General features: G+C 35.8%; 1 protein-coding gene across 1 annotated transcript in view; it reads right to left on the reverse strand.

The window, feature by feature from the left end:
• The window catches only part of LOC112453288 (protein sickie-like), a 96204-nt gene that overhangs the window by 23601 nt on the left and 57160 nt on the right, over positions 1-15443 (reverse strand). The window contains exons 7-9 of the mRNA XM_025013932.1: positions 3885-4038; positions 1962-3528; positions 1430-1800 (exon numbers count right to left, since the gene is read on the reverse strand). Of these exons, the coding sequence (XP_024869700.1) occupies positions 1430-1800; positions 1962-3528; positions 3885-4038 (2092 nt within the window). The remainder of the gene's footprint in view (positions 1-1429; positions 1801-1961; positions 3529-3884; positions 4039-15443) is intronic.

Here is a 15443-nt window from a genome sequence, read left to right on the forward strand (position 1 = left end):
TTTAGTTGGTTGTAATAGTTAGCTTAAAAAAATTAAATTGTTCTATAGAAAGCAGAAAATTCGAAGATGCACGGAAGATAAAAAATACATGCATGCGTGATCAATGCAGAGAAAAACGCATTCCGCGAAGAACACCTACACTTCATCTTCGCGTTTCTCTAATGGATTCGGCTTGCTACTTGAAATCTTAATTTGAATGTACGCAGACCAGAGAGCTTCGCTAATAATAAAGCTCTCTCTCGGTCGGTCGTGAGCATTTCGTTGCAAACACGGAGAGAACGGCACGGGCGTGGCGGAGCGTAATGAACGAGTCACGACCACGACGCGAATCCACTTTGTGCGCCGGACAACGCTTAAACGTTGTCTAAAATAGAAAGTGCCTCTATGCTAAATGCACCCAGAAAGCAGAAAGCTGTCATCTTTAGTTGTATCGTATGAAAATTATAAGTAAAATAAAATAAACTAAGAAAAGTTCAAAAATTTCTCATATTAATTTCCTGATGTTTAATATTAAATATTTTTTAAATTTATTCTGTTGTGTGAAAGAATTCTGTTAAAGTAAGTAGCGCAAGATGATCACAAATGCTTTTTATTTACTTTAGCAATGATTTTAACAAAGATTAATGTGACGCATCGAAGATGGGAGATGTAAGACTTCACGAGGGTGACGAGCTTTTCACCGAAAAGCTCGCGAGAAGCTTAGACCCAAGCTTTCTTGATCAATACTCGGCGTGCGCTCGGCGTCGCCTACGCGGCACTAATTTATCGTCGCTCTCTTGCGCGGACCGAACGTCGTATATTTTCGCACCATCTTCATCCATATTTCATTCGATAAAAAATAATCCATGCACTCAGCAATCCAGCAAAGTTTTGCGACGCCTCGCGCGTGTCACGAATGGCACGCAATATACAAAGTTCAACCCCAACAAAGTTTCCCAAATATCTTTTTCGCGACGATTTGATTTGTCATCGACCTTCCGAGATCTCGATAACAATGGTTCGTTGCAATGTATAGAAATTCAAAAGCAATTATTTTTTAAAAACAGTGTTACATTATAACAGATGATGTTCTATATCTATTTTCTTGTTATATTGATATTATTTTAATCAAATTGGAGTAAAATGCCATTTGCCGTCTGAGCTTAGATCTTAAGTAGCCTAATATTAATTCGATTGCATATCACGGTCTTATTTCTCTTATTATTAATATTATTTTATTAATATACATATTATATAATATAATACATATTATACATATTATATATATACATATTATACATATTATATAAATATTATACATATTATATAATATATACCGTTATATATGTATTAATATATTATAAATTCATGAAAGAATTGATCAAAAACAGAATTTTAATTAGTTGATGGTTGTCGATTATTGCGTCTCGAAAAAGTTACAAGAACTTACCTGTCGTGCTCGTGACCATAGGAAGGATTGATCCTTCGGGCGTATAGGGACGCGCCGCCTTCAGACATGTATCCGTCGCATAGATCCGAAAGGGTTCTGCTGCCAACGCTCATGCCGCCTCCGCGCAGCACCTCGCCGTCGCTCAGGTAACCGGAAGCGACGTCTACATCGGCGTAATCGTGATGACCAACATGATGATGCGATGATGAATGCAGGACGGTATATTGTCGGGTCGTGGTGCGGCTCGGTAGGGTCTGTAAACCCCGGGCCCCGGGCGTGTATCCACGGAGAAGAGGTTGCATGGGCTTCACAGTCATCTCGGCCTCATCGTCTGCCAGAGCACCACCGCACGTTGAACTTTCCGACAGTACCTTAAAAAAAAAACAAATAAAAATAAAGGACGTGTAAAAGTAACTTTTTATTTTAATTTTTATATTTATCAAATCTTAAATCAAATCTTTGATTTTGTGTTTTGAATAGTCGTCTGATATACTTTCAAAACACTGACCTTCAAAAATTTCAAAACACTTACCTTTTCCAACTGTTCAAACGTGGTGTCGATCTTCCGGTTAGGGATCGTCTTAATCTCGCTGCCGCTCTCGCTACTTGGCCTATAAATCACACTACTGTCGCTCGAGTTGCTCTGCCCGGTGCTGTTAGAATTGCTGTGCGAGCTTTCGGACATAAGGTCCGAAATACTCGGCATTGGCGACACCATTGCTACTGTGTTGGGATCGAGTTTGCGATGAAGAGTATCGCCGCTCTTTGGTTTGGTTGGCGTCGGCACTCCGCTGATTGTGCTGTTCTCTTTCGATGGTTTCGATGTACCTTTTACAAGAGCAGTAGGTTTCGGGATACTGGAACCCGGACTGAGCCCGGCCGGGTTCGGACCGTGAAGAGGACTGTTCGAACCTGCTAACGGTTTACTGGGCCCAAAGTTCAAATTGCTTTGCATGGGTATGCTCGTCAATTCGTCTTCGTTATTAGTTAGCTTTTCGGCAGCTACTGAGTCCACGCGATTAGTCGTTACAGAATCTTGTTTATCGTTGGAAACATCGATAGATTCTTCTTGCTCAAAAATAACCTTCTCCTGGTTTGACACTCGAGTTTTCGATGGTGAATCAAAGCTTTCCATCCCTGATTGCTGTTCGTGATTAGCTTCTAAAACTTCTGGCTCTTTCTGCTTTGTCACAAGATCCTTGCCGTCTGATAGATTCGCTTGGTTCATGCTTAGAGTGCGATTAAAAGTATCGTTCTCGTGGACAAGCGTCTCTCCCGGTTCGGACATTTTGATAATACCATTGGTATTTGCGAGAATAGCTTTCTGCATCATAAAGTCCTTGTTCAGACCATTTGGCGGTGGCTTCATACTTTGCAAATAAATTCTTGGATCCGGTATCTTGGCCGGAAGCTCCATCTTGGGCCTGGGCGAAAGTTTCGTCGTCGGGAGCTCGTTCCTCAAGTTCACGTTTTTAGTATCTAGAAGATTGATTTGTTTAGACGACGTTAGGGCGGAAGGATTCGGTTTCGGAGGCTGTACTACCGGTTGCTTCATCTGAAGTTCCTGAAGAGTCGGCGTTTTTTTGTCACTGGGTAATTTGGTGCCGATAGTTTTACCAACAATTTTAACATCTTGATCCACGATTGGATTATTATAAGACGCCGTCAACTTCTCCAAAGAGCTCGGCGGGGCCTTGCTTGTACGTGCAATCTTACTCTGGGCCTTGCTCTGCTCTTTCCTGCTTGTTTTCGGACTGGCCTGCTTCGCCGGTTTGGTCGATTGCAGTTTTGATTTCAACGCGCGACTCTTTGGCGATTCCTGAGCTTGGACTTTGCTCTGATCGCACAAGGAAGTTGAACTGTCTGAGTGTTCAGATCGAGCTGAAGAAAATCCGGAAGAACTGGAAGTGCGTTTTGAGACTCCCGACGAAGTCTTTCCTCGCTCTTGATTTTTATCTTTATTATTGAAAAGTTTAAATTTGTCCAATACAGAATTCTTGTTTGGCTGAGGTGCCGGGACAGTATTTCCAGAATACGGTAAGGCCTGTTGCTGAGGCCTCAGACCTCCGTTGGGTCGGCCTACTGTGGATGCTCGAGGGCTGCAAATTAATTACAAAAATTCAAATTAAAAATAGAAACAATATCTAAAAAGATTTCTGGTTCTTTAAAAATTTACATATAGATCGCAAATGTTTTTTTTTTCTGATTAAAGCAAACATTTCAAATAATAATATTTAAAAGATTATGTAATACTTGAAATAAAAATTATATATCTGCAATATAATACAAATACATTTTCGATAGAAGGAAGAATCCTAAACAATCTTCCTAATTCTATTACATTAAATTTCATTATCTAATAAATATTTTAATTTCTTTAAATAATAAAATTTAACGGCAATTGAAATCAAATGATTGGATTGTAAAAATATCTATCTTTAAATGTTGATTTTACCTTGGCGTAGTAGCTGTGGGTTGTCGATTTGTATTCTGACTCCTAGGTTGCGGAATGAACGAAAGACCGCCCTGAGACGGTTGTTGTTGACTCGGACTGGTGCTTCTAGAACTGCTCGCGCTACCCACACCGCCGTTCCCGTGTTTTAAACCTCCTGAAACAAAGAAATATAGGGAATTATTAACATCAGACTATCTTTTTGCGATTTATATACGTTTTTTTTATCAGAAAAGATATTTCATGTAATTATATATCTCTTATAATATCTACTATTTGTGTGTGAACACGCTAATATTTGCAATATGCAATGCATATCCACTGAAATAAATATCTGAAATAATTTAAAAAAAGAATATTTTTCTAAATAATATAATTAAATGTAACGATATTTTTATAAACTCACGAATAACTCAAAAGGAATAACTCGATGGTGATACTAGCAAAATTTCAACATATTCTAATATAAAACAATCTGTGCCTACGTTTAACTTTTCTAATATTAAGTCTGACATCGAAGTATAAGAGCAAAAAATCCTGGTTAATTTTTCTGTTGCTACGAGACACGTTTGTCGTTGGCTGAGGCTCAATAAGACGATAATAATTGGCCGCGTCATTAAATGCGCACAGTCGCGCGACTGTTGCAGCAGCTCGCTCGCTGCATGTGCGTTCGAATGGTGCAATGCGCGGTGCAGCGCACCGTAGACAAAATAAACCGTCCGTGTTTACCGAGAGCGAGGAGATTAATCCGCTACCTCATACTACCACCCGATTCGCTCTTCCTAGGTAATTGTAGACATTGTTTCTGTCAAATAATCCGCGTCAGCACGCAATTTGCCGAGCGATAATCTTGAAACGTAAATATGCGTGCGATTAATTATGGCGACTATATATGAGCCAGTGAGTTTAATGAAGATTAGTGATTTTAAATCCATCTGAGTAATTATAACATTAGACGAGAAAAAATTTTAAATAAATCTTAAATAATATCTTAACAACGATAAATGGTAAGTAATTTTGTAAAATTAAAAATTATTGTAATCAAAATCGGAATTAACCTTAGTTATTTCAAATTATAAAAAAATCTCTCAAATTCGCTTTTGTTCGCGATTTATTTCCTATATAAAAATTATTTTTGCTATAAATGTTAGTGTACAAAAAGTAGAAATAAAAAAAAAAACAAAGATCAAATTTTTAAATTTTTTGATGATTTGTCATTTACATGCGAAATTACATGCGTCGGTTTGACAACAGCAATCATTTTTCTTCATTGACTCGCTCGACAGTGATTTGCAGTAGTTACAAGTACCTAATTCATCAACCGTCTGAATTGTCCTTGCGTATGTGACACAAATGTGGTTGACACAAGACAAATGGAAGTTCTCGGTAATGCAGAAATCTTATGATGATCAACACGATCTTTTATCATTGCACATTTAACGCAATTATATCTGTCTTGTTTAATTAGTTTACTGCGATGACTCTAATTGTTTAGCGACGAAAGATTCTCCATTAATCTATTAATATTCATGTCAAGTATAATATATTTTTTAATAAACTCTAAATTATTAAGTCGCGATAGTAGAGAATTAAATTGATTTAAAAACTCGTTTTTTATACATCTTAAAGAAAAATCTTATAAATTTTACAACTTACTAATTTAATATATAGGTACATACGTTAAGAAATTATATATTTATAATGGTTTATATGTAAAAGATTATAATTGTAGAGATTCGCAGTAAGATTTAATAATGTTTCGAGATAAAGCCAGAACGTCATTCAAGATTAAACAAAGACATCCGTGATCCGTTTGATTCTCGTCAGCGAGTAAAGATCGAATCTGTGTTCGAAGCTGTTCGAAGCGGCCCTATCGAAACCGCCAGTCACGGGGTGTCGTAATAAATTCGATTCCTTTTTTTATTCAGTACACAAAGGAGGAGAAAGAGAGATAGACAGTTTAGGGGAGTTAAAACGTGACTGGGCATTCGCTCGCCTGTCACAAGAATGATTCATCGTGCGAGGCGATCGATCTGTCGCGATATTAGTGATAGCCGTGCACTGCGAATTTTCGAGGTAGAATCAAAGACAAATGTTCTCTCGGCGCCGGCGCTCTGATTATGCTAACATTTTGTCTAATAATAGAACTTACGCACGAAGATATGAATTGGAAAATAATGCTACCTATGAAAAATTTCTTTATAAGAAAATAATAGAAATAGAAATAAAATATAGAAAAATATATCTATGAAGTACTCTTCAAAAAAAAATTTTGATTAACAAAACGCTGAAAGTATTAATTAATAGAGTTTAATACGAAAAATTCTCGATGTATAATTAAGAACACATCCTACCGCTGAAGAATTCTTTGTAAGTTTCAGATTTCTTAGACGAATCTTGATCTCTGGAATACCCTGGGCGAAAACAGAAATTTTGTACATAGAGAATTTCTTGTGCGAGAGGATCAATGATCGTGACTGCACTCATTCACTCACTTCACTGACACTAACGTTCAGCGCTCACGTGTGTTCCCTTCGTTATCCTCTCATTGCTCCTTCCGCTCCCCCCTCCCCACGAGATAAGACAATATCGGCTCACATGGGAATGCAAAAGAGACGACCAGTTCCCATGATCGATACGACAGTAAACGTTGGCAAAGAAGTTGTTTAAAAGTTCACTGATTTTAATAATAGGAGCACAACTCCGAAAATTATCTCTAATCTTCTATCGATATATATGTACAGTATCTAACAAAATCATAAAAATTACTTTATAAGAATAGAATATAGACACTTTTATAAATGATATCCTTCTAAATAGTACTTTCTGAGCCTGACATAAACATATAGATCTTTTTTTTTAATAATTAAAGTTTTGAGAAATTGCTTTTAAATATTTATTTATTTTTACAAAGCTCTGGACAGAAATAATAATAATAAAATTCTGAAATTTTTATAATGCCTTGTAAAACGATTAATTAATTTATCATCTCTCAAAGAAAATGCTCAAAAAATAATTTTACAATTTCCAAGATTATTACAATTCAGAATATCCTTAATGCTTGAGATTGATTGGTGTTTAGCTAACTAACGATAAGTAACGTTCGTAGTTGCAGTTCGGGTCCTCTCATAGTCTCTCGCGCGCGTAAACTCATCTTTATACTTTATACGAGCTCACTCCCACCTTCTGGGAACCCCCTGGCCCCTTTGTTTTGAGAGAGCTTCGGAGCACGAGAGAACAGTGCATGCTGTAACGGTGTACATGCGTAGGAGCATCCATTTCGCGAAGCACGTGTGTACTAATACCTACGCGCTAACGTACTAGGAGTGCGACTGATAGGATGATTAACCACGGTGATGATTAGTCCTAAACATATCATCACTATGTGTATACAATGTGTGTCATATTTATATATCTCATTATATTTAATTTGTAAAACTGTGTTATATTTGTTTATTACATATTTTAATTAGAATGTAATTGTATAATTCACTACCCCGGTTTTATCTTCGACTTTGCGAAATTTTAGAAATGACGATTGGTTCGCTCTTTCTTGAGAAATCTCTTTTCGCCCTCAATGTAATTCACGAAATATTTCGGGTCTTATCTGGTCCATAACTCGAGATGCGCGGAAGTGAAATGGAACGCAATATTGCATGTCAAAAATTTATTTTTGTAGGTGTATCTACGAACTGTTCTCGTAGATGTGAAGCTAAGAGAACGTTTATAGCATATAAGCGCGATTTACCCTTGAGCGATTCTTTCAGATTGTCGAACATTTATTTTTTTTATATCGTCGACGAGTGCCACTTCGATCCCCTTTTCGTTTATCATGGATGGAGTTTTTTTTGCGAACGCTGAAGATAAAGATAATGCAAATGCATGTGTCTCGTGACAGAATAATAATCGATGTGATAAAACAAATGGATGATGTAAAAATCGCTTGGAGTATTAATTAAAAATGAGAATAATATTTGCTTAAACGATTTTTTAAAATCCTATTAAATTCAAACAGAAATAATAATATTTAAAAAAAAGCATATATAATTATAGCATATAACGTAATTAATTAAAAATACAATAAAATACAAAATTCTATCAAGTTATATTTTACTTATCACTCTTTAATTATACTTATAAAAAATAGAATATTTTGAAAATTTATTTCTCTTTCTCGATATGCAATTGTGTAGTGCTTGCGCATAAAAGTACACATCAGTAATAGTACTCACTGATCACATCATCATTAAACTATTTCATCATTGCCAGTCTTCCTTCTTTTTCTGCTCCTCCTTCTCTTTTTTATCTTTATTAATTAATATTTACTCTGACAGTGTGCAGAGTCGAAATTATCTTTAAGAACGAATTGAGCCGAGCGGAACGAAAGAGTGAGAGTGATTAGATACGCGGTTTGGGTTCAAGTTACATTTTGGCCCACCTTGAAAAGGCTGCTGTCGAAGATTAGAAGAGCCCTTAGAAGCTTCTTCGATGACTAACCTGACCTTTTTCAAGGAAAGTTCCACTATCGACTAGCTGTCGAAACGGCTTACTCGACAACTGGCACGTGTTACATCGCAATCGCACCCCGCCTTTTACTCGGGCTTCCAGGCCGATTAGCAGTCGACGGTCGACGCATCGCGCGGGGATGGATTCCTCTATCCCGATTAGAAGATTAGACGGAGATTAGATCATGACGAGATTAGATTAGAGATTGGACACGACGCATCTCGTGAAATGTATCTCAAAATAAGATTAATTCGAAATGCAACGTGTCACAATTTTTGCCTTCTTCAGTGTCCCTTCTATTGGTAAATATAAATCGAAAGAATCACAAAGCAATATACACAGTGATAAAGAATAATTTAGTATCATTGGATTGATAAAGATTTACATACGTGGACTTTTATGATAAAATAATGATTCCGGTCCATAAAAAATACGACCGTTGGGATCTGTCGCACCCCATGATATTTCTATATTCGTATTAATATAGTTCCCAATGAAGGGGAGAACGGTGAGAGATACGGAAAATAAATGAATTTTCCTCGCAAATAAGCCGACGCGCTGGCAATAAAACGAATCCGACTCTACACAAGAGAGACAAGCTGTTACACGCGGTCATTAATGAAGTTAGTACCTTGTTCTTTTACTGTGATCGCAAAGTGAACCTAAAACGGAACATATTGTGTACGTTTACAGAGTAAAGAAAGAAAGGCAACGAATAAACCCTCTCACACCCACTGCAAAGATAATATCAAGCTTTTAATTGACGGAAACGGCGATCGAGAGCTCGTTTCAATTTCGACCATTTCTTTCGAATTTTTTTTCTCTGTCTTCTTGCGCACGTGCGTCGAATTAGCACGGAGAGGCTCTGCATCGTATTCCCCTTTCGCTTCTATATTCGCGGATCCCCACAAGCATCCCGTGGGATCAACTTGAGTTCCAAACAGGCTGTGACTCACACAAACCGCACATAAACTATGCTTCGAAGACTCTTCTTTCGCCTGTCAATTTGTCTTTCTTGTCCTCCTACCCTTCGCAACTTTAATTCCAATAGGAGTTGAATATATACAGAATCTCTTGAAAGAACGATTTTCTGAAAAAAGATTCTATTCTTCAAGAAGATCTGTTATCTTTGTGTAATATAATTTATTAATTAAGTTAATTTAATAAAATCTTTATAATAAAGAAAGATGTTATTACGAATTTATTAGTAATAATACTATTGGCAATGCTTCAAACGTTCAATTGCTATAAATAAAAATAAATTAAAAGATTTCTAAATGACAAAAATTTTCTATTAATTTTTAATTTAGAGAAAATCTTCATTAAGATTTTCTCTTTCTCTTTCATTTTAAAGAAATCTTTATTTAATATTTATTTCTATTTTAATTCGTCTTTATTTTCTATCTGTAAGAATTTTTGTAATAAAGAGTAGGCAAAATATTTTGCATTGTAGCTTTCTAATACACATGTACTTATGTCAATAGGTGACAGAAAGATGTATAGCTAATCTCATCGAGCTTTAAGCAGAGTAAAGAAATCATCTCTCTCTCTCTCTCTCTCTCTCTCTCTCTCTCTCTCTCTCTCTCTTCAAAACAAAGATTAATGAAAAATAATGAAATTGCAAATCGTGATGGACATCGATGCAGGTAGGAGCACGCGAGCGTAACGGTTCGTCGGATGATGATGAGGCGCGATGATAAACGATGATGATCCCAAGGCCCCCCAAGATATAATGTAGCACGTGTGTTGAACCCTCTTGTCCGTTTCAACGATCTGATCCTGTTCTCTTCCTTCCCCTGGCGATTGTGCCAGGTGCACCAAATGCACTTCAAGAAGATTTTCCATTAACCGCACGATAACGGAATCACCTGTCGCTTCACGCTGGTCTTGATTGATTCGATTTAAGGGAGGTGGTAGAGATTGATAGAAATTATTACGATCGATTATATCGACCAAATCGATTATCGACTGACCTAGTTTATTTTATTAAATTGTTTAATATATTTACTTTTTAATAATTAATGTTATCAGTTATTATGTATATAATCGAGATTTAGATTGTTTTGTTTAGCTTGAATGCAAGTAATTTTCTATTTTATATAATGTGCAAATTAATAATAATTAATTTAAATTAATATTTTGTATTAATTAATTAATTTATAGTAATTTAATTATCTAAATTTATACATTTCTATACCGCGAAGTTTTTTGAATTCTGCGATTGGAGTTAATATTGGTTCCCTTATGAATTAAATGAACATGTGCGCCTCTCCTAGTCTCGACTTGAGGGTCTCGTTCGATAATGGCCGACGATCAGGAGGGGTAATCGTGACGACAATAGTGCAGAGATGCGTGGGATGAAACAAGACAGAGTTAATGTCGGTAACAGCTGTCGGTACCCGCGGAACAAATAAACAAGAACCCTCTTGAGTAAAGGATGTTGCTCCATCTTTCGAGTCGATGCCTAGCGTGTCGCCGTCGGTCATTCGCAAAAAAAATAAAAATTGTACAAGTCTTTTGTCTAGCGAGAGACAAAATCACACTGAAATTAAACTGTTTATATTGCTCTGTAGAAAATAACGTTTGTAAATTAAATAAAGCATCTTGTTTAACAAGATTTTCACGTTGTTATTATGCATTCCTAAGATAATAATAATGCTAAAAACTTCAACTACAAGCATCTCTGTAAAACTATTTCTTTGGATTTTCATTATAATAAATGAAAGAAAGGGAATATCTGGTCTTTGTAATCGGAATTAAAAAAGTCCAGTAGATCATGCGACGCATTGAAAGCGAATGAATGTATGTACCGCACAATCGTGTCCCTTAAAAAAAGAAGAAATAAGAGAGAGAGAGAGAGAGAGAAAGAAAAGTTCGTTTTATTTCAGCCTTGCTTTTTATCGTTGCGAACTTTCAACGAAAGACGCTTCGCGAAGCCGTCGAATAAAAGTTAGGAGATCGATGGAAGCGAGAGCAAAGATCGAGAGTCCCGAGGGAGAAACAGATGGAAAAGGATTAGGAGTTGGCGAAAGAGATCGATCGAGGAGAGCTTGAAAGCACTTTTACGCCGGCAATTTCCGCCTTTGATCAATTGCGACGAAGATGCTCCGAATGGCCATGCTTTGATCGCAAAGAAATTTTCAAGGAATTGGAGATTCTTCGAATTCGATTGAAAGTCGATGACATTCGATCGCTCGATTTGCGTTGTAACATATTAAGTACTAGATATTGCGCGCGGTCTCAAACATCGAGAGTCCAATAACAGAGAGTCCAGTAACATATAATATGATTTATAAAGGGTATTGAGTAATTAAACAATAATTTATATAATAACATTTACATAATGTTTTATTATAGAAAGAAGACGTCAAAATAAAACGTATTTTTAAATCTTTTAAAAAGTTTTTCTGAAGAAACAGAAGAAAAGGGATCAGATATGGAAATGTTATAAAATGAAGAAATCTCCGAGACGTCAGATATTTCTAATCTGATTTTTCATAACATTTTGCAAATGTGCATATTGTGCATCCGGGCAAAACGAACGCGGTAAGGAGCGCGTTTCTTCCTCACAAAGAGGTGCTCATCAGCAGAATGGCGCGCAATCGACGTCATTTTTTTCTCCGCGTGGAACGAACGAACACCCCGTCGCGTCAGTCGGCTGTCTCGTTTCGCAGCGAGCTTCACAGCGCAAATTGCAATCTCCCCCTTTTTCTAGATTCCCTTATTTGTCCTGCCTGCTTGCTCCTCTCTTCCTATCCTGCCTGCATGTCTGCCTGCCTGCCTGCCGATTGCAGGACCCTCATTCTCTTTTCAGAACGACCCTCCTCCTGAGTCCTGAGCTCTCTGTCACGTACACGTGTCGTGTCTTTTTTAGAATGTTCGAGAATGAGAGAAATGCAACTTTGTTGATAAAAATGCCAAATGAACAAATATTATGTGACTGCAACTCATCGTGTAGAGGTATACTTTCAACTCAAGATCTCATTGCACGCGAAAAGAAATACCCGCCGCGTTGAATAACGTAGATTTTTTTACAATAGAAAACAAAAGAAACACGAGCATATATTAGAATTCAAAGCTGTGATAGATGCGAGAAAATTACAAAACATGTGCAAGACCTGAATAAGCAGAACTGAAAAAATAGTAATATGAAGAAAACAAATAAAAAAGTCATAAAAAATTAATTAGTAAACAATAAAACAATACAATTTTTTATGATTAATAAGCTTGGAGCAACGTAATCGATCATATTTATATCAAAGATTTTACGATAGTAAACAATAATTATAATGTTTCTATAAGAGCCATTGAAAGATTGATTCAAAACATGCTTTTTTTTAAATTACTGTGCGTCTTTCTTCGTTTAGGTTCCACACGCGAAAGCATTACATGTCAAAGCGTATATAGTAAGTACATGCGTGCAGTATGCAGGTACCTGTATTTTTTTCAAAGAACAGAGATTTATATGAAAGAGAATAATCACTCGCTCGCTTTTGTTCTTTCGTTGTTCGTTCGTTGCAATTTACATTAAACTAGTTGCTGAAAAATTTTTCGTTATTGTTTCTATATTTATTTATTAATTTTTTCATCAATATCTTCTACATAAGTGAATTCTGAATGTGGGACAATTAAATATGTTATTAAATAAAAAAATATAAAACCTATAAAAAAATAATTTTGTAAAAAACTAATGTAGCAATGCAATATAAAAATTATATAATATATGTAAATAACATATCTCACATAAAAATAAAAATTATAAGATACGTTCAAATAATATAACTGATTCTTTCTCAGCTGTCATATTACAGAATATAGACTAACAATACGATTGAATTTTTCTGAAATTAATCTCGAATTACTTACACGATTTCTCTAATTTCCAAGCTAATGCGGTTGATCGCGCTCGTGGTCATGAATTATATGCGAATGCGACAGTCGTGGCGAATATAACATGAGCGACGGCAGACGACGAACTGTCGAGAATTCGATAATGGAAATGCACGGCGGGACGTCGCATCGTCGTCGAAAAAACCACAGCTATACGAGAGAGAAAGAGATAGGTACATACAAGAAGTATCTACCCGCATAAAAAAAAGCACGACCAGAAACAAGAAACGAAAGAGAGGGGTAAATAAAGAGAGAGGGAGGCAAAGGGAAAAAGGGAATACGTTAGAGGAAACATGTGCAATGCGCAGAATCCGTCTGACGGAGAGAAAAAAGTATCAAAAGGAATACATAAGGGAAAATGTGCAACATATAGCACGGTGGAAAATGTGCGGAAGAAAATATGCAACGTGCACAGTATTTACGTGCATGTATGAGGAAGAGGAAGCAAGAGTGCAAAAGAATACGCGAAAGAGAGATGTACAACAAATGGAGAGGAAGGGAAAAAAAATATCGGGGATCAGGTTCAAAGGTATTCCAACCCCATGAGTGTTTCTTTTTATCCACGTTGTCGTAGCGGAGAGAGCGGCGTGCGATTAATAAAAATCCGCATCGCGAGCTGCATATCCCGAGGGATGTATATCGGTGCATATTTGTGTTTCTCATGGGAAATGTATCGCGTGGGGAAGCTTACAATATTTCCACATACTGGAAATATCGATATTTCGCTTTTGACAGTTCGCGTTTCCAGCATTGATATTTCGATCGCGATACAACCTAGCTGGAATCGATTTCATTCGGTGGCTATATAGTATCAAATGGAATTGTTATACGGTTAAATTACGATTATAACAAATTAATTATTACAAAATTATTAAACATGCATTTTTAATATAATTTTTTAAAACAAAAAATTAAGCAAGTTATAAAACATAGAATAAAATTTAGAGATATTCTTTTGTAATAAGAACTTTTATAAATTAACTATATATAATAACAGTTATCAAAAAAATTAATTAAACAATTAGGAAATTGTAAATCAAAAGATAATAAAACGACGAGAGAAAATTCAAGTTGTACAGAGTTGGGGATTGTAAGAGGCAAGTTTAAGTACGGCAGAGTTGAGAGATGCAAGTCTGGAAAGCACAAGGCTTGAGAGGGTTGCAAGTGTGGTGTTGCGAAATCGAGAGAAAGCTGGTGGTGACGACTGAAAATCGCCAAGGGAGTAGAAAGTACCGTATAGCTATATAGTATACAAAAAGTGAGTTTTCCAGCTTCGGAACAAAGCGAAATTCACCTCCACTTTATCTTCGATCCAGCGATGAGAGGTAAGATAGAAATACTGTATACGTGAATGCATCGATGTCTAGATAACAGATTCATGAATACTTGTACTCGCATCTGTCGGGTATTATATACCGAAAATTAAAACATAAATATAAGAGACAAAAAACAAAGAGAGAGAGAAAGAGAGAAATAATACGTTTCATTCTAGAAGCAACAAAACAACCGTGTTCAGTATGCAAATTAATGCAATAACGTTCAACATAATATCACTTCATTATATCTCTGTACACCTCGCACATCGATGAGGTTTCCCTATACAATACATTATGCAGCACCTTGTGTTACGTGTATATAATATCGGCATTGCCAATTTAGGATCGGTCATGCATATATATACATATATATATATATATATATATATATTTATATATATATATACTCTGTCTCACAATTTCGACATATATCCCTAACACCTATCATATTTAAGGAAATAATAATTTACTTGAAATAAAATTATAAGGAAAGTCATCAATGGTATTAATAATGTGAAATAAAACCAATTAACATATTACTATGACATACAAGTGTATAAATATATATTGCAATTTAATTCATTATTATTTTTTAAAAATTTACCTTATAAAAGTGAAAATAAACATCTAATAATTTCTAATTATATTATACAATATCTTAGGTATTTCTAATAACTGTTTAGTGCTGCATTAAAAAATTTAGTAGGTCTTTAGTTGAGGGTTACAGTTAAATATAAGTTTCTCATTTTTAACATAATTCCTTTTAATAAATTATAATAATTTCAGTATTCGCGTCTTGGTATCAGTTTGATTTAGAATATTTTTTTTTTATTTCGTCATACGTTTTACT

Source organism: Temnothorax curvispinosus, unplaced genomic scaffold (genome assembly GCF_003070985.1).
Source record: "Temnothorax curvispinosus isolate PA1 unplaced genomic scaffold, ASM307098v1 QBEX01004244.1, whole genome shotgun sequence".
In the NCBI taxonomy this organism is placed as follows: domain Eukaryota; kingdom Metazoa; phylum Arthropoda; class Insecta; order Hymenoptera; family Formicidae; genus Temnothorax; species Temnothorax curvispinosus.